The sequence below is a fragment of the Sebastes umbrosus genome, chromosome 1, assembly GCF_015220745.1.
Source record: "Sebastes umbrosus isolate fSebUmb1 chromosome 1, fSebUmb1.pri, whole genome shotgun sequence".
Classification (NCBI taxonomy): Eukaryota; Metazoa; Chordata; class Actinopteri; order Perciformes; family Sebastidae; genus Sebastes; species Sebastes umbrosus.
The window spans coordinates 38,447,792-38,466,690 of NC_051269.1; the positions used below are offsets into that span (position 1 = coordinate 38,447,792).

An 18,899-nucleotide genomic window follows, 5' to 3' on the forward strand; every position below is an offset into this window, starting at 1 on the left:
GCTTCAGTTCCCCATGGGGAAGGGCTGTCTGACGGCAAGATAAAGCGGTGAAAATATTCTAAATATAGCGTACACTTAAACTGATATAGATTTTTTTAGGTGGGCCTTTCATTTAGATGGCTAAATTACATTTTGCTGCCGACTCCGTCCACAGCAGTACATTGCTTTGCTTCCGTGCGGTAACTCCTGTCTGTTTCTCCAAACTGGGGGCATGCCGACCGTCATCTACTGTAGGTAATGGATAAGTACCTCATAAAACCTCACTTCAAAACACCCAAACTATCCCTATATCAACTCCAAAGAGAGAAAGAGGGCTCTTTAACTCTATAAACAATATGGCAGCCTCTAACTGCTGTTCTGGATCTGGGACAGTGAACCACTGAAGACACGATGCCGCTGGGGGCAAGAACCATAGATAATGGCTTATTAGTGATTTCAAGCTAAATGTAGAATACTGATAGAACTTCTTTCAACTTCAGCTGTCTGACAACCACAGTTGTATCATTCTGTACAGGTTGTTCCATTTGGCAATTTAAACTCTATTATAGGAGCTCTGACAACTGGATCAATGAGTCAAGGCTTACAAGCAACAGTCTATTATCCTCTTGCTCTCTGTCTGTCTGCCAGCCTTTTTGAGCCTGCATGTGACGTATAAAGACTGTTAATGACAATACGTCCCCGGAGAGACGAGTAAGTTCACAAAGGTTTACTGTACCTCAGTTTACTTAAGAAACCCTGTATGAAACCTTTTGCACTTCTTTTGCAGACCACAGGCAACCATTTCTTTTGTAAACTTGCAGCCTTTGAGTTGATATTCATTCTGATTTTCCCTCATGAAAGAGAAGTCCCATCTCCTGACTTCCCTGCAAGACAACAGGTATTGGTACGGCACCCTAGTATAAGGTAGAGATCTACCTCACTAAAAATAAAAGACAATTATGCTGGTGTAATGGCCTGCATATTCCCAGTGGAAATAGTCTGATTAGACCAGCTGCAGAGATATTCTAAGTAGGCCTTGTGATTTTATGGTATGACTTGTTACCAATGTAGGAAAAATAAGTTTCACATTTATCTAGGATTCAGTTGGACATTGTATGCCAATCTGCATGAAGAAGTGTATTGGTGATGATAGTGTTAATAACATTTTGTGTGCATGTTTTCAGATATTAATTTTCTGTCAGGCTCTTACAGCAGCTGTACTGATCAAATACATTCAGCTAGCTCCCTCTTCATGAACACTGTGCACAGAGAGCAGGATCACTTCACCACATCCCCTTGGTTACGGAATAATCAATATGCCAGACCATACACAAATGGCTGGGGAAATTATCTGCCAGATGTTTGATTTGTGGAGAGGGATACAAGTCGAGTTTTCACTCAAACACTCTCCTGTTTGAGCTAATCCCGCCGAAGGAGAGCAATATCCAAGCAGGCGGTGGTCTGAAGTCACCTATTTAACCTGCAGAACATGTTGTGTAAGCTGCTTTGACTGCAGGTAATCCAGTAGGGTCAGTAGGGTTGGAGGACTCCTGGCCTCACTTTCACTACACTTCACTATACTTCACTGGTCATCTAAATAAATCTAAAAAAGATATATATTTAATTGTTCATGGAATATATGGAAAGAAATCCATAAATGCACAATAATTGTTTTTGCACCTTTAATAATTAAATCAAATATAATGAAATGTCGCTGCTTCACATAACAATAAATTATTTTTTTTAATACTTTATTTTTTCGAGGTTGTTTTCATATATGCAATTGACAGTTCGTAATTACAAAACTTTATAAACCAATTTTTAAGTAATTAGCTTAGAAACAAAAAAAATAAGTACACAAGAGAAAACAACATCAGCATTAGAAATTGAATAAAATAAAATAAAATAAATATATATATTAATAATAATCATACAAAAAAATATTACAAATAAATAAATTAATTAAAAAAACAAACAAACACACAACACTAACTTAATCAGTAAATGATACAATTAAACAATAACATGCATATGTGCATATTTCCAGAATGGACACAAAGTCTGTGCTAAGGTGAGACAGGACTGGTAATGGGATTGTCACAGCTTAGTTTACACAGAAACACTCCGTGATGGACTATTTGTCAGCGAGCTGCTGCACAAGGTTTAAAAATGAAGTGTGAGCCACATGATTAGTCTCGGCCTGACACGCACAGTAAGTGTCTTCCACAACTGCAACACCATTGTCAAGCACATTAACATGCTCCACCAAGCATGTAGACTCAGAGGGATCGTCTGAGGTGAGATTGTGACTTCAGTGGGGCTATAATGACAGATAGGTTATGTTATGATGGAACCCATCATTACCAGATTCTTAAGAAAAGAATATCTTATATTCATTCTTTCCTGTGTTTCCCTTTTATTTACATTATCTAACTTCCACTCAGCCACCGTCAAGCATACTGAAGACTGCAGATGTGCACTCCCAAACTGCTTAGTGTGCCGTAAACATAGCGTAGGTGTAGTTAAATGCATGTACAGAATGTGTAGGTCTGATCAGCGGTGAGAGCAGCTGTGGAGGCGGGTGCTCCTCCAGAACTTCCTGCTGAGCCTGCTGCAGGTGTCCTGAGCCAAATATAACTAAACATCTGTGATGGGAGGGACCAGTTTGAAAAACCCCCATTGACATTCCCTTCCTCTAACCCTGAAGTGCAGCTGCAAATTACAACCATTAGTGAGTTAGGAGTGAAGCGTCACACACATTTCAAAAAGGCTATATTGAGCACTTGTTTTGTTTACTTTGATGGTGAAGCAGTTTGAATATTTTCTGGCTACACAGCAACTTAATGACCTATAGGTTTAAAGACTAATTCAATACACACCGTTTAAAGGTACAGTGTGTAGGATTTGGTGACATTTAGTGGTGTGGTTGCAGATTGCAACCAACTGAGTACCCATCCGCTCACTCCTCCTTTTCCAAGACTGCGGTAGCCTGAGCCACAGAGTGTAAAACCCTGGTAAAGGCGTTCGCCTCGCTCAGAGGCCATCCTTACCTTAATAACACTACTTAAGGAGCAACGGAAGTCAGATGGCGGCTGGCAGTACCATGGTTTTGCACTCTATGGCTCACGTTACCGCAGTTTCACAAGCGTGTTGGAGAACTACGGTGGCCTTCAGGTAACGTAAAAACTTGAAAGGCTCTCTCTAGAGCCAGTGTTTGGTTTGTCCGATATGGTCTAATGTGGAAACATGTCGGAGCAACATGGCTGACTCTGTGAAGACGACCCACTCCCTATGTAGATATTAAGGGCTCTAAGCTAGATTCAAGTGATTATACACTAAAGAAAACATAGTTATGAATATTATATTCCATTTCTGCAGAAACATCCCCTGAAATGTTACGCACTCTTTCCTTTAATCTGTTAATATCTAGCGACTACAACAGCAACAGGAACAGATAATTGAAAATGTGCAGCACCATGTGGTTCAAATAACCACCTGATTTCTAACATTCAAGCGACAAAGTCAAGAGTCGAAAGAAACATTTCAACTTGGACTTTGAAATGCCTTTGCCAGCTGCCTGTTTTTTAATTCCGTTTTTTTCTCGACTTGGCTGCAGGATTCAAGGCAAGGACATCTGCTCCCTCATCAGAGAGGTGCTCTATTTTTGAACAAATGGACTGCCAGTTGTAATTTCTCCACTGGTCACTCATCCTGAAATAGCATCTCGTTCCTTTATCGATGTGATGCATTGCTCTCATAAGTAGGCCTAAGGTGTATCTTGGCTAGACATTTAGGTAGAAGTCTAAATCAAAGTGGGGCTGCAAAGTGTTTTTTTGTAAGGATTAAACAAACAATATATAAGGAGTCAATTTGTGTGTGCTAGCTTGTTCAACTATTTTAGAGGAAGATTGGGATATTTTGTCTTTCAAGACAGCCATGTGTATGAATGCCACGATATTGTGCATACAAATACAAACACCTTTCTTGTTTTTGGTGTGGCATTTGTACGGCATGTAATCTGTACTGAGTCCAATTTAAACGCATCCGCATAAATAGGCCACGCTCAGAGGTAGGGACGTAGATTTAAAGCGAGAAAGACCACTTATGGTTTTGTCATGTTTTTTAGTGACGTTTGTAATGTGTTTTCTGTATGTATTACGTACTTACTTTAAGCCCAACCATGAAGTTTTTTCCTAAACATAACTAAGTGGTTCTGTAGCTTCAACCTAACCTGAGGACGTAACCAGAGTTTGGTTGTGTGGCGTACAAATAACACGCAAAAAGCAGCTTACAAATGACGCATCAAAGGCTACAAAGCGTCCTCATGACACACACTCTGTGTAATGTCGTGCTATTTATGCGCCTTCCTGTGAGACCAGGTTGTTCATGAAGTTAGTCTCACTTTAAGTGATTTTTTATTTTTTTTATTTAAAAGTGAAATACATATTTAGGTCATATATCTCTTTGAAATGACCAAAACTCAACAAGCTCCATTTTAAGGACAGAATCATAACATTTGTTCTTATGCCTCTCTGGTCACTTTGGTATGAAACATCATGATGCAATATTGAGTGTTCAAGTTGAAGCCACCACAAAGCACAGCCACCAATTATACCTCCAGTACCATTCAGACAGTCTTCTAAAAACATGTATTATTTTCTGAGATGCAAGACACACTAACGGTCTGTTGTCACTCTCAAAATACAGTGCTCCCGCATTGTAAGGCGTCCTTGACATGTTTGTGTTTGTATGGAGGGGGTGTGGAGCGGGTTCGGTGGGGAAGTTCACCTCATGTGATTAACTGTTGGTTGCTAGGTGACCGTCCTGGAAAGGAGCCATTCATTTTACACTGCAGCTCTTCAACAGTCAGGATTTGAGAGCAGCCTTCGCCGTGAACCTCCGAACCAACCGCTGCTGTCCAAATCACCTCCTGTACACATCGCTGGTTGCCATGGGGATTCCAGGGACATCTGACTAAAAAAAAAAATGACATGAGTCATGCATCTGAAGAGAGATTGTTTGTGATTGTGATTTGTTGAAAAGGACAGTGGAATCCGATTTATCACAAAGGCACAACAAATAGGGCCATACATTGAAAGGATTAATGGCTGCTTCTTGTTTTCAAATGTAATGCTGAATCTATTGGTAGCAGAGATTAAATACCAAACCACTGCACACATGATTTAGCTGATGATGGAGAGAGAAACCCTGACCTAGAACTTTCTATACCTTGGTTTGAGAAATGCCTGGGTCTTTTTTTCTATGCATAATCTCTGTCCCAGTTTTCTCCAAGGCCAAAGACATAGTCTGCATCCAGCCACGTTCCTCCACACAGTACAGTATTTCTTATAATATAATCTATTCAAATCTATTATTTTTTGTTGTATTATATTACTGTATGTATCCAATCACACTCCACAGCAATTTGATGAGTTTAAAGGAGTAGTTCAACATTTTGGCAAATATGCGTAACTGCTGTATTGCCCAGAGTTAGATGAGAAGGTCGATACCACTTCAATGACTGTATGTTCAATATGAAGCTACAGATAGCAGCTCGTTAGCTTAGCATAAAGACTGGAAACGAGGGGAAACATGTAGCCTGTCTACCGGTAACAACATCCATACCAGCACCTCTAAAGCTCACTGATGTTGGGTCTCGTTCGTTTAACACATACAAAATGATGACGCCGACGAGTGTAAAACAACGTCGTGGTTTCACGAGGGGTAATGTGGCGAAATATTTGTCAATGTCACAGTGACGACGAGACACCAAGAAGTCATAGTGCCTCATTTTTACACTTCAGTTTTTAGACGGATTACACAAACGAGATATAATGTGTTAGTTAGTGAGCATTAGTAGGTGGATTTTTTTTTTAGGACAGAGGTATAGGCCAGCCGTTTCCACGTTCCCAGTCTTAGTGCTAAGCTAACCTGCAGCTGGTTGTAGCTTAAAGGTACAGTGTGTAGGATTTGGCAGCATCTAGCGGTGTGGTTGCAGATTGCAACCAACTGAGTACCCCTCCGCTCACTCCTCCCTTTCCAAGACTATGGTAACGTGAGCCGCAAAGTGCAAAACTGTGGTAACGCCGTTCGTCTCGCTCAGAGGCCATCATTCCCATAATAACACTACTTTAGGAGCAACGGAAGTCAAGATGGCGGCTGGCGGTACCACGGTTTTGCACTCAGTGGCTCACGTTACCACAGTTTCACAAGCGTGTCGGAGAACTACGGTGGCCTTCAGATAACCTGAAAATGAGGATGTCTCTCTCTAGCGCCAGAGTTTGGTTTGTCCTTTCTGGGCTACTGTAGAAACATAGTGGAGCAACATGGTGAACTCCGTGAAGAGGATCCGCTCCCTATGTAGATATGAAGGGCTCATTTTAAGCTAACGAAAACACAATTATTCTTAGTTTCAGGTGATAATACACTAATGAAAATATTATATTCCATTTCTGCTAATAGATCCCCTGAAATTGTACAAACACGAGAGTAATATCATGTCTTCTCATCTAACTCTTGGTAAGACAGTGAATAAACGTATTTCCCAAAATGTCCAACTATTCCTTTAAGCTGAGTTTTTAACTCCTGAGTGTAGATCAGATCAGGTACAATGTAAAGAACAGCCCATTTTGAAAAAAAAAAATCTCAGGTAACCCTTACAGAGGAGAAAATATAGGTCAAAACAACATCATCCTGCGCCATTCCCCTCCCTACTGGGTGACACAAAAACCAATCAGCTTGACAGAGGTCTCCGATCAGCAGAGGGCTCCCATCTCCCCCCCTCCCACCGTTTAGTCTCTCTCAGGCCCAGTGTGGCTCCAGCACTGGTCCCATTTCTGGATGAAACACGGTCTCCATCCTAATTAACCCAGATGTGGATATTAATAAGATGAAAGCAGGTCTAGACTAGAACCGGGGCAGATGGAGCAGGAGAAGGTCCTGATTTCAGAATGGTCACACCGAAGTGGGACACCTTCGCCCCTCCTTTGACAGGGGAATAAAGTCGGTTTCTATATTAAAAATACCCCCCGGCCCTTTTTAATTGGTCCCAACTCTCCTGAGGCTTGAGTGCAATGAGAAGCTGAGAATATCTACAAGGGGACGCTGCATTGCATGAAGACAGAAAAGAAATGTCAAGTTGATGGGAGCGTATGACAGCTATTACTTTAACTGGTGTTTTGGTGTTTTGTTTTTGACCATCTTCTTACTGCAAAACAACTCAATTCTGTAGCCTGTGTGGCTATTAAAAGAAACCTATTAAACATCATGCCTCCCATCTCTGTCAGTGCAAATGATGCTTCTGTTCCTTCCAGATTCATGTGTCGTGTGAGAAATGGGACCTAAGTGTGCCAGGACAACATGACAGCTGCAAGTCTGTAAATCTGTTGGGAAATGTCCTATCCAGAACAAACCTCCCCTGATAGATGAAATGAAATACAAGTGAAAGGAATGACAACAAGTTTACTTTCTCAGAAAAATAAAGCTTGTTTTTCTTGCCTTTACTTTTCATTGCATCGTCTTACATCGAGTGGGAGACGGTGGCAGATCAGGAGACACCGCCGGGGACCAAACAGGAAACAATGACAGGCTCAGAAGTGACTCATCCAGCTGATTGTGTTTGCAGAGCAATCAACGAGTTGCATTGTCTCGTTCTAATGAGCGGTTGAATTAACCGAGATGTTGGGGAAACTGAAAACAGACCAAGACGTCACTAAATAGATAATTTTTTTAAAAGGAAATCGTGAGAAAGGGTGAAAATCTTTTCTCCATCATTTAGAAAAACAACTTGACATTCAGATAAAAAACAAACGTGATATGAAATTTAATGTCAATCATTTCCGTTAATAATAGATAAATCCAGTGGAAGGAACTGGACACAGTTGTTGGCACCACAGTGGCACTCTTTCCTCTGGAGTCCATCTGTCCTACTGGCCTCTATGGCAGCGTCACTCTGTGTGGACAGCAGCTCTACAGGAGGCTGGTTACTGTATCCTCCCGAGTAGTCAAACGTCAGCTCCTCCTGTGCATCAACGTCCCGTCCGGCGAACAGCGCCAGCCTGGGAACCACAGAGTGCACACGGACCGGCTGCATGAACAGGTTGGGCTGGCAGGAGTGGTTGAGGAAGCGGCCTACGTTTCCCACCGTGGCAGGGTCCACAAACGTCTCAGTGATGGAGCCCGTGCCTGCATGCTCCCTCACTGCAATGATGTAGTTATTTTCCTCGGATCTCTGGGCGAGCTGTCTGCGTCTGGCCTCCTCGAAACTGATCACCTCTCCTGCGTACTCGCACACGAACGTCCCACAGGGGATCGCCTCTAGTGTCCGTACTCCCCAGCCCCTGTTCTCTGTGCCGTAAACCACCAACCTGAGTCTCAACCCTCTCTGCACCACCCGGTTAGAGCAGGCGTCGCTGCAGGTGCAAAGGGCATTACACTCGAACACAGGCGAGCAGTAGCCAGAGTTTGTTCTGCTGAGGGTGAGCAGTGTGCCGGTGCTGTCGTACGCCTGGCCGTGTGTCTGCAGGCAGGAGCAGTTCTCAGGGAAGCAGGAGTGGGAACGGCAGGAGCATCCAGGAAGGGTGACTTCACTGGGGTCAACAGTGCATCCTGGTCCTTGAATATTATCTGGGGAATACTGAGAAATGACAAAAAAGAGCAGTTAAAGTTTAAAACTGTAAATTAGAGCTACAAATAATGAATATTTTCATTGTCGATTATTTTTTCGATTAATTGATTAGTCGTTTGGTCTATAAAATGTAAAAAAATGGTGAAAAATGTTGTCTTGTTTTGTCAACAACTCAAAGATATTCAGTTTACTGTCATAGAGGAGTAAAGAAACCAGAAGATATTCACATTTAAGAAGCTGAAATCAGAGAAATTTTACTGTTTTTTTCTTAAAAAATTACTCAAAGCGATTAATCAATTATCAAAATAGTTGGCGATAAATTGAATAGTTGACAATTAATCGATTAATCGTTGCAGCTCTACTGTAAATAACAAAAACACAAAACAATTTACAGCTGAAACAATTCAAAGATTTTCTGTCGATCGGCAGAAAATTAGTCGCCAACTATTTTGCTAATTGATGAATCATTTCAGTTTTGCGGTTTGTCTTTGTCTTATGTGATAGAAAACTGAATAGAATTTGGGTTTTGGACTGTTGTTTGGACAAGACATTTGAAGACACCTACTTGAGCTTTATGGAAATTTTATAGACTGAAAGATTAGTCAAGAAAATATTCTGCAGAAATCATTAATAAAAATAATAGTTGTTTGTTTTAGAGCACAGGTCTGAATGTTTTGCAATGAATTGTTTCACAACATTCAGCAACGATGACTTACATGTCGTTTTTTAAAAACTAGTAACATTATAATCATTCAGAACGGTCTACTAGATCTAGAGCATCGTGAGCGAGGAGTGTTAAATGGGACAACTCATTTGGTTCTATAGAGGCAGTTTTTTTTGTTTCCCTGTATTGTAGTCAGAGGATGTTTCTGTCTGTAACCTGTAGAGATTTGCTGCCATCTGCTGGTGAAACAATATATTTCATTTGATAGAGTTTATCACCACCAGGTTTCAGTAGTAGGATGTTCCTGCATAATATTGCCAGGTTTTGATTAGTTTTTTCCACAGCCAGATGTTTTCTGGACAAAGCTTCAGTAGGACTTTTAGATCATTCTGTCAACATAGGCACCATAAGTCAAATGCATTCAAATTATGATGGTGTTTATTTCTATTATCTCATGTTTTCTGAGTCTTTTATTTCATTGTATTTCTGGCATCCCTAAAGCTATTGAATTGTAATTGTAATTTGAAACTTCCAACACAAACACAGTTTCTTATGTATTTAATCAAGGTATTGGTTCCACTATAGACCTTTTAATTGCCATTTTGTTGCTATTTGTTGCTACGGCAACAGCTTTTTAGGCTACTTCCTGTCAGATACTGTATTAAAGGTCCCATATTGTAAGAAGTGAGATTTTCATGTCTTTTATATTATAAAGCAAGTTTAAATGCTGTATAAATTCTGTTAAAGTATCAAAAGGCTCAATCCATGAAGAAATACCCACAGCCCGTATTCAGAAACGCTGCCTTTGAAACAAGCTGTCCATTTGTGATGTCACAAATCTACAGTGTTTAGACCATTACTCAGTTTTAAACATAAATATTCTAAATGTGTCCCAGTTTATTTCCGGGTGCAGTGTATGTAAATTATATCAGCTGACAGGAGGTAAATGTGAACCCAAACGGTTGCCTAGCAACGCAATTCTGTTGCAATTCCGTTGAAATGCACTAAAACGGAGCGTTTCCAACAGATGGTAAATACAGGTATATTCAGGCAGACAGTACGAGGAAAATAACGGGTTTTTTTTAACATTTAAGTATGTAAACATGTTCTAGTAGAAACACAAAAAAGAAATATGAACCTGAAAATGAGCATGATATGGGACCTTTAACAAACATTGCAACCGGAAATACAAAGGGGCTCATTTAGAATGATGTTGTCAAGTTTGAGAAGGTCTATATAGCTAAATAATGTTAGATGTAGCTAAAATAACATTACATTGTATTTAGACAACGTCACTAAGCTGCTCTTACAAAACTCCTCCAGCACAATAACAGAAAAGCTACTAAGATATGGAGGACTAAATGTGTCCCACTCATGCATGTGTTCTGTTTAACTGTTTAACTACAGAGAGATGAGTAACTTTACCTGGAACTCAGGAAGCGTCATAACAGCTGAACTCCTCTCAGTTAAAACAGGAACATTCTCCAGGCTGTTGCTCAAATCCACATCAGGTCTGTTAAAACTCATAATCTGAAGTTATTCAGTGAAACAGCAGCAGATCAGATCACATCAGATCAGATCAGCTAGATGTGCAGAAACTGAAACTAGAGGCTGTAACTTCCGGTGGTGTAATTACAGACCAGCTCTCTCTAGTGGCTCATCTGTATTATTACATCACTGTAGTTATAAGCTGTGTGTTTTGACCATCTGGTCTCTCTGAGGACAAAGCAGCTCATTAAGGACAAATACAGCTCAGTGTGACATAATTGTTTCTACTGTGAGGATGGAACTGGAGACTCATCATGCATATACATACTACATCCTGTTTACATTCAGCTCATCCACAAAAAAAATATACTTACATTACTAATTTTATAATTATGGATGTTAATATTTAAGCCCTATATTTTAACTTGCACTATTTTTTTCTTTTTTTTTCATGCTTTACTTCCCCCCTTTTTTCCGAGGTTGTTTTCATACATTCAATTTACAGTTCGTAATTACAATAATTTATAAACCATTTTTTTTAGTAGTTGAACTTAGAGACGAACACAATAAGTACACTAGAGAAAACAACTTCAGCATTCAAAATTGAAATAAAATTAATAAAATAAAAATAAAAAAATAATAATAATAATATTAAAAATAAAAAGGAAGAAATAAAATAATAAATAAAATAATAATGAAAAAATGTAAAAAAAGATTAATTATATTAATACAAATTAAAGAAAGTAATAATAATAATAATAAATTAAATAAACAAATAAGTTAATAGAAAAAAGTGTATAGTGTATTCTAATATACTCTTTATATTGTGTATACTATAGATATTATCTCGTGTTGATATGTATATTTACTCTATTTACTGTTCCTGTGCATTACCTGCTGCTGTAACACAATAATTTCCCAATTTGGAATCAATAGAGTACATCTATCTATCTATCTATCTATCTATCTATCTATCCATCAATCTGAGACCCAATATTTTCATTGCCAACGACTGCTTGCTGTAATTGTTTTGCACATGACAAATAAAGAAACTTGGTATTTGAAAATTGTGAGCAATACGAACGATAAAAGTGGTCTCACAGTGTCACACCTATTAATTCTGTTTTATTTATAGGCACAAGCAGTTTTATAATATCCAGTATGTTCAGACAAATGCTCTGCAGTAACATGATATGGCCTGCAGATGGCAGGATTAGTTAGGCAATAAGTGCTGGTACTCCTCTTGTGAATCCACAACTGAACTTCTGCAGTGAGCATGTGAAATGAAGACAAATGGATGATTGAACAATAGATGGAATCAATTAATGCCAAACAAATTAAATTGCATTTAAAGTGGTTAAAATATGTTATTCTCCTAAAAGGCTATACCTAATTCTTCTTTAATGATTTACACTCTACAGATTTCACTCTCTTTCTCAAGATAAAGCACATTAAATGCCAAAGAACATATTCTGACTGCCCATATGAGCAAACTAAATTGAGAACATGGCCATGTGAGTAAGCCGATGGGTTCATTGCAGCCCAGACAAACAGACTACAGTGGTGTTTAAGGCCTGAGAGAAGAAGAGTCATGATTCAAGGCCTTTTTTCTCGCTGAAGTTCAGTTACACAATCCGGCTGTGTTGGTTGAACTCTGGTGTCTTCTGTCAGATGAATCCACACTGGTGTACAATTATTTTTGTCTCCATGACTGAATGGTTTCCAGAGCGAAGGATGAATAGTCATTTTGTTTGAATGTCACTTTATTTCAGTAGACACTGGAGGTTATAGAGTTTCTTTCTGTCCGTGCCTAACCTTTCTATGGTGTTACAGTGTTACCATGTATATGTAATTCAGATGCAGGGGTTTATTCTCTGGTGGCTATCTGAGGCAGATGGGGGGGAGGTCACACTGTCAGCTGGCATTTCCATGCTGCACACAAGTGACCAAGGACTTTCCTTTGAGGATCAGCCTTCATCTTTGTCCTTGAGCCAAATTAGTGCTGTCAGTTGTTTGTTTCTCAGATTGCATACTCAATCACAAGCTGAAATGTTAGAAGTATATTTGACAATAGACTAATTGACAGTTTGATTTGACAACAACAGAGGTTGGTGCTGAAGAGAATGTGGGCTTCATGACTCAACTGACAATCAGATTTTCCAATATGAAATAGCTTTTATAATACTTGACAGACATTTGTACCACCTTGGTTTAGTTTAGCAGCAGCTGTTGTCAAAAAAACGCTGGAGTTTCGTCCCTGCTTCTGTATTCTTTACCTGCTCCCTATGTAGATATGAAGGGCTCATTATAAGCTAACGTTAAGTTTATAATCTATTTCAGATTATACACTAATGAAAACATAACTATGAATATCACATCCCATTTCTGCTAATAGACCCCCCCCCCCGAAATGTTACACACTGTTCCTTTAATATAAAAACAACTTATTTGAAATTAGGCTTGGGGCATGAAACCATTCCTCCTGCATACTTTTGAGTTCATTAATGTATTTGGGCCTTAATTAAGGCCTGAATATTAATACTGAATGACTGCATTTTTAAGGATTTGGTGAAAGAGTTGCATAATCTGCCTCACCTGCAGCATATCTTAAAGCAGTAATATACCGTATTTTCCATTGCTCAATCTAAACATTTATGAGTTTTAAGACATTTTGAAGATGTCAGGTTCATTTTGGGTGTGTCCCTTAATTGAATAATTTAACATATGTTCACTTCTTTTCTTGTGGTCTTTAAAAGGGCCATAATATGACTTGACATCGTGGTTCGCATTGTGTCGTCTGACAATAGGGTGGAACAGCTTCCCTTGCTCCAGACGAGGCAGGTTGTTGGGGGTCTTTAATGGGCCCCGTTGTCAAGAATCCTTTGGCTTTAATGAGAACACACACGCACACACACACACACACACCAACACACACACACACACACAAAGAGCTCAACTTTGAGGCTGGACTACAATTGGTTGGGGAGTTAATGAACCAAAGGCATGATAGAGCGCGTTCTCTGGGGAGATTATCAACAACAGTCCAGCGCTCCCTCTGCTACTGTGCTGATTGACTTGGCCTCAAATTGGCTGCGATGCTTCTCCCAGCTTGTGAGGAGAGCTGCGCCGCGGCCTGGTGGACGCACTCTTGTCTGGTCTGACAGTGGAGAACAAAGGGAATTTCAAAAGGTTTCCCTCATCTGCCTTTGTCAGCTTGAGTAGGCATGATTATAATGAGATGACCCCGGAGGTTTCAAAGGGGCTTTTTTTCCCCCGACTACTCCACCGAGTTCATCAAAGGCAGCGAAACAAACAGGGACGCAGACATGCAGATATTAGTCGCAGAGAGGAAAACTCAGAGATTGCATTTTAAAAATCAAGGTGAAAAACGCAAGAAAGATTCAGGCGCTCTAACAAACAAATTCAAACTTTTGAGTGAAAACACGATTCACAGGGAGATGACTTCAGCCCGCATTCGCACCCCCTGCAGCCGTCCTCCCATGAGACTCCTGGATGCCTTCCTCTGCTGCCAGGCAACTGCAGTGACAGTGTGATTCACTCACATGACAAGATTTTGCAAAGCAATTAAGCGAGGACTCAAGCCTCCTGAGGCGAGCAACATATATAGCTCCTCTCTCCGAGCTTGAAGAACGAATGAAGTTTGATGGAAATTTACAAAGAGACAAGTTAGTCAAGACTGTACACGGATAAACAAGATCGGTGTTTCTTCTTTATTAAAACTTTTTGCTTTTCTACCAAAACTGTCCTAGGTGACAAAACATACCCGTAAAAAACTGTAGCTTCAACACCAACAACAGGGCAGTTATAATCACATGGATTCTTGTTGGCATATGATTTACTGGTGCTATTTCCAACAAAACACATTGTGTGTTTATCTTTTTGTCCTCAAAATGAGCTTCTATCATTTCCTCTGTAGTGGCACAACTGTATTAACAAGAATGTGATTATGTGTACCGTGGAAAGATTTTAATTTGCGTGTAGTTCCTCTTTAAAATGAATAGTAACTATTTGAATGTGCTAACCATAGATATAAAACAGGTACCGCTGAGATTTAGAATATACTGCATGATCAAATCAAGTGAATCCTACAAGATTATAAATGTTCAGGTCCAGTTTACATGTGTTACATCCACATTTCATGATTCAATTTCCTTCTGCTCTCGCCAGTATAACACACAGAAACAGCAGTCTTACAATGTTACAGGGTAAAAGGGAATAACAGCGGTGCATAATCTCCAGGAATCAATGCCCAGCTTTCACAAATTAAGTCAGCCAGGCGTGTTCCCTGTAAAGATGTTGAATCTCTCAAGAGGTTCTGTTCTTCCAATCCAATCAATACCCTTTGTCTGTTTCCACTTAGCCGGCTATGGGTCAGTGTCTGTGTTTGAAATGAGGTGTAATAATCACACGTTCTCAGCAGGACCCCGTTGTGCTGCGGAGAAACAACAGACTCTCTCACCTCAGACAATCTGTTTGCACATATAGACATGTTCACTGTGCCTTGTCAAACTCAGCTGGAACCTACATTTAATCAGTGTTTTTATTTAAAACCTTGCTGGTCAGTTCAGGTCCAGTGTTGCAGAAGGACAACCTGTCAGTCACGGGTAATGAACAGCACAAGATGCAGCTGGATCACTGAGGTACGGCACAGGTTTCACATCATCTGTAACTGTCAGCAGTGGTAACAGGAAACGGTGTGTGTACTCACTGCTCTCATTTTCAGCACTTCATCATACAAATAAACTGGCTCCATATTTCTCCGAGCTGTCACGACCTTCAGCACGCACACGGGCACGAAATGGGCTGTCTCTAAGAAGTCAATATGCGCCAATCACCGTAGAGAATGATTACAACACACAGCGATGAGCGCCTTTTAATGATGTGTCATCATCATGGAAAATGGAAAACAATGTTTTTTATTATGAAATGGAAGGCAACTTGTTTTTGTCCCTCGCATACATCCATGATCTGTGGTCTATTGTACATCGAATTTGGAGCTCCTTGACATCCGCGGCAACAGTAAACGCTCTGAGAAAGAGTGTTGGAAGTGTGGTGACGTAGTATAAAGAGTGAAAAGACACACAGGGTGGAAAGGGAGGTGGATGGGTCCAACAAAGGCTTTCATTGTGTTCGTGCTTTAAGTTTCACTTTCACATTACAATCATTTGTGTCCCATGTTCACAATGTCCAGTGCCATTTTCACTGTACAAACATAGTAGTTTTAAGCCCAACCATGTATTTCTTTTCCAAAACCTTATAATAATGGTTTTGTTGCCTAATCCTAAAGTGAGACCACGGGTACTTATAGTGGTTTTGTTGCCGAAAATAAAGTGATGCCAAGGGGCGTGACAAAGCAGCAATATGTGACGGGGTGGAATGAAAACGTGTTACCAGGCAAGTGAAGACTTTGACCAGCTGGTGGCCAACGAAGTCATGAGGATTCATCACCTAGGCACCACGAATGGCTGTACCAAAAGTAAGTTCAATCCATCCCATAGTTGTTGAGATACAGTTCAGACCAAAGTGATGGACCGACCAAATGACAGATCGACATCGCCATAGGGCCTACCTGCTACAATGGCTAATAAAAATGTCCAATCCATTCATAACTCTAATCTCAGAAATGCCTGATGAGTAAAATCAAGGCCTTTTGTCTCAGAACTTTTACACTTCAGAGATACTTTGTCATATCATAAATGTTGCACACTCTCTTCCTAATAAAATAAAGCAGTCACTCGCTGTCTCTCATGTTCTAATGTAAATAAGGGACTTTGGACTTTGCAAGTCAACAGATGGTTGACCTTTTCTAACCTCCTTTCTAATGTCACCATTGTGCCGGAGGAAAAGTCAGAAGCAGCATAAGGTCAGGCCAAAAGATGTTGAAAATATTGCTATGCAAGGCTCAAATCTGCTGGCTTTCATTCGTTATAATAACACTAATACACAAATGCAATGTGTGTGGCCACTTCCTGTTTGCACACACACACACACACACACACACACACACACGAGCAGAACATTTTGTACTGTTTTGATGACCAGGCAATCAATAGAGTAATGGAGTGCGGCCACCTCTGATTGTATTGTCCCACAATTGTTTCACCTTCATGACAGTCAAAATGGAGCGTTGTCTGTAAAATTGTTTCCTCGCTGAAACAAGAATGTGTGTGCTCTTCTGTTTACTCTGTACACTTGTGTATTCTGTTTCTGCATTCAGACTATTTTTCTCATGGATTGTGACTTTCATTACTCCAGAGCACTGCATACTGGATGCCTGTTTGAATAAAGACACAACCGTGACAGTATAGAGCTTCGTCTCAGAAGATGGAAATGAGCGTCAAGCCTCCGTGTCAGCAGTGAGTCTAAACACACATTCACACATACTGTACAGTACGCTGCAAGCGGAAAGCGAGGCTGTTTAATTGGGCCCTGGGAGAATACACCAGAACAATCCGTCCGACAATTCATTATGCATTTAACAGATGATTAACTTTACCGAAATACATTATGTTTCCGCACTTGTGTTGCGATTTTTCCCACAGTACGCCTCCATTATTCACATAGTATAGAAGCAATAACCTTATCACAATGTAAAGCAAAGAGACATATAACAACAAGTGAAACTAACCTCTAGATCTATTTTATTACACCCAAACAGATTTTTTTATTGTAAGTAAAGGCTAAAATAAACAATCATAATACATATCCAAACAGCTCTGACTCTGGATCAGATTCTCCAGGCTGTGAAGAGATGTAAAACTATGAACGTTCATGATCATGTTTTGTTTACACTGATGGAACTCATTGCCTCATTGCCCCTACACTGCAGCGACTGCATTTGTTCTACCACCATTTTCATAATCATTTCCACTGTTCAGTGGCCATTCCTGGAATAGGCCATTTGCATTCTGATAGAAAAGCTAATATAAGATGACGGAGGCACACTCTGCACATATCTTTCTATAGATTGGTGTTTACCTAGCCAAGACTGTGCCAGGAAAGTACACCTCCCAGATATGTCCAGCAGGAGTTGACACAAAGGTCTGCACCAATGCTGAAAAACCATGTAAACATAATTTATCAATAACTAATTAACATAATTTAACAACATTTCTTGGCAATCCAGCCAATAACTTAGAGAGACATATCACTCAAAATCACAAATGACAACTTCATGATGGCACTACAGGTGTCACGGTTTAGAGAGCCAAACAGGCAGGGAGGACACAAACGCAGATAAAAACAGACTGTAAAATGATATAATAAACAAAAGACTTACAAACTGAGAGTCCAAAATGCATGCAGGTAACAGCTCACAGATAACGGGCAAACAAAACTCCATATATAACCAAAGACAAACCAACAAAGAACAAAGGAACTGGTCTAGAATAAACAGTGAGACTGATGGGGTAAGTGGGAACAGGTGAGCAGGAGGTCAGGTGACTGCAGGGCTGACGAGGGGCAGGTGAAACTAATCAGGGCGGGGCAGACAATTCAGAACTGGCAGGAAAACACAAGGCAGGAAGTGAAGAGATCTGAAATGAGAGGAGAGGTGAGTAACAAAGTAAAACAGGAAACACTAAACATAAATGAGAGATATGACACAACAAAACATAATCTAAGGACAGGGCATATCATGACAAGAAGATCTTCATAGGGATCACAAAAGTCTTTAAGGTATATCTTCTGGGGATTGTGAATATCTGGACATCATTTTGTGTCATCCTATCTTGAGATATTTTACTGGATATATGAAAACTTTGACCTGCTGGTGGACTCCAAACAAAAAGTCAGGGAATCCCCATATCTTCAGGATACATCATCTGGGGACTCAGTGAATGTCTGATATAAGTTCATGATAATACATCCAGTAGCTGTTGAGATATTTCTGTCTGGACCAAAGTGACAAACAGACCGTCATTGCCGTCCCTTTAGGGCCACCCTTAATGCGGCTAAAATTGAAAGCAGCAAAGTCAGAAAAAATGCTCAGTTTGATAAATAACAAACAAAAAAATTCCCCATAAAACTATCTTTTTTTTTTTACCATAAAAAGTTGCTAAGAAGAGCTTCGACTTCACCACCCTCTGCAGCGTCAACCATCAGATGCTTGCTGGGTAACAA

The 18,899-nt window shown here is 40.1% G+C and overlaps 1 protein-coding gene across 2 annotated transcripts; it reads right to left on the reverse strand.

Annotated features, from left to right (window-relative positions):
- Positions 1–4,397: 4,397 nt before the first annotated feature.
- On the reverse strand, positions 4,398–18,215 carry setmar (SET domain and mariner transposase fusion gene). Of its 2 annotated transcripts, none has more exons than XM_037786102.1 (3): positions 18,058–18,215; positions 7,503–8,614; positions 4,398–4,953 (listed from the first exon to the last, which is right to left on the reverse strand). In XM_037786102.1, exons 1-2 carry the CDS (start codon positions 18,118–18,120, stop codon positions 7,808–7,810), a joined length of 870 nt encoding a protein of 289 aa, XP_037642030.1. In that variant the 5' UTR covers positions 18,121–18,215; the 3' UTR covers positions 4,398–4,953; positions 7,503–7,807. The 2 variants fall into 2 exon arrangements, with proteins under 2 accessions (XP_037642030.1, XP_037642020.1); XM_037786092.1 differs by lacking the exon at positions 18,058–18,215 and adding an exon at positions 10,695–10,894.
- Positions 18,216–18,899: the final 684 nt, after the last annotated feature.

What these genes read in the sequence shown, in the direction of transcription:
- setmar (XM_037786092.1), bottom strand. Translation starts at nt 10,796, where the DNA reads ATGAGTTTTAACAGACCTGATGTGGATTTGAGCAACAGCCTGGAGAAT. An exon ending in TGACGCTTCCTGAGTTCCAG is followed by an intron (nt 8,615 to 10,694) that starts GTAAAGTTACTC and finishes GTCATTTCTCAG; the next exon opens with TATTCCCCAGATAATATTCA.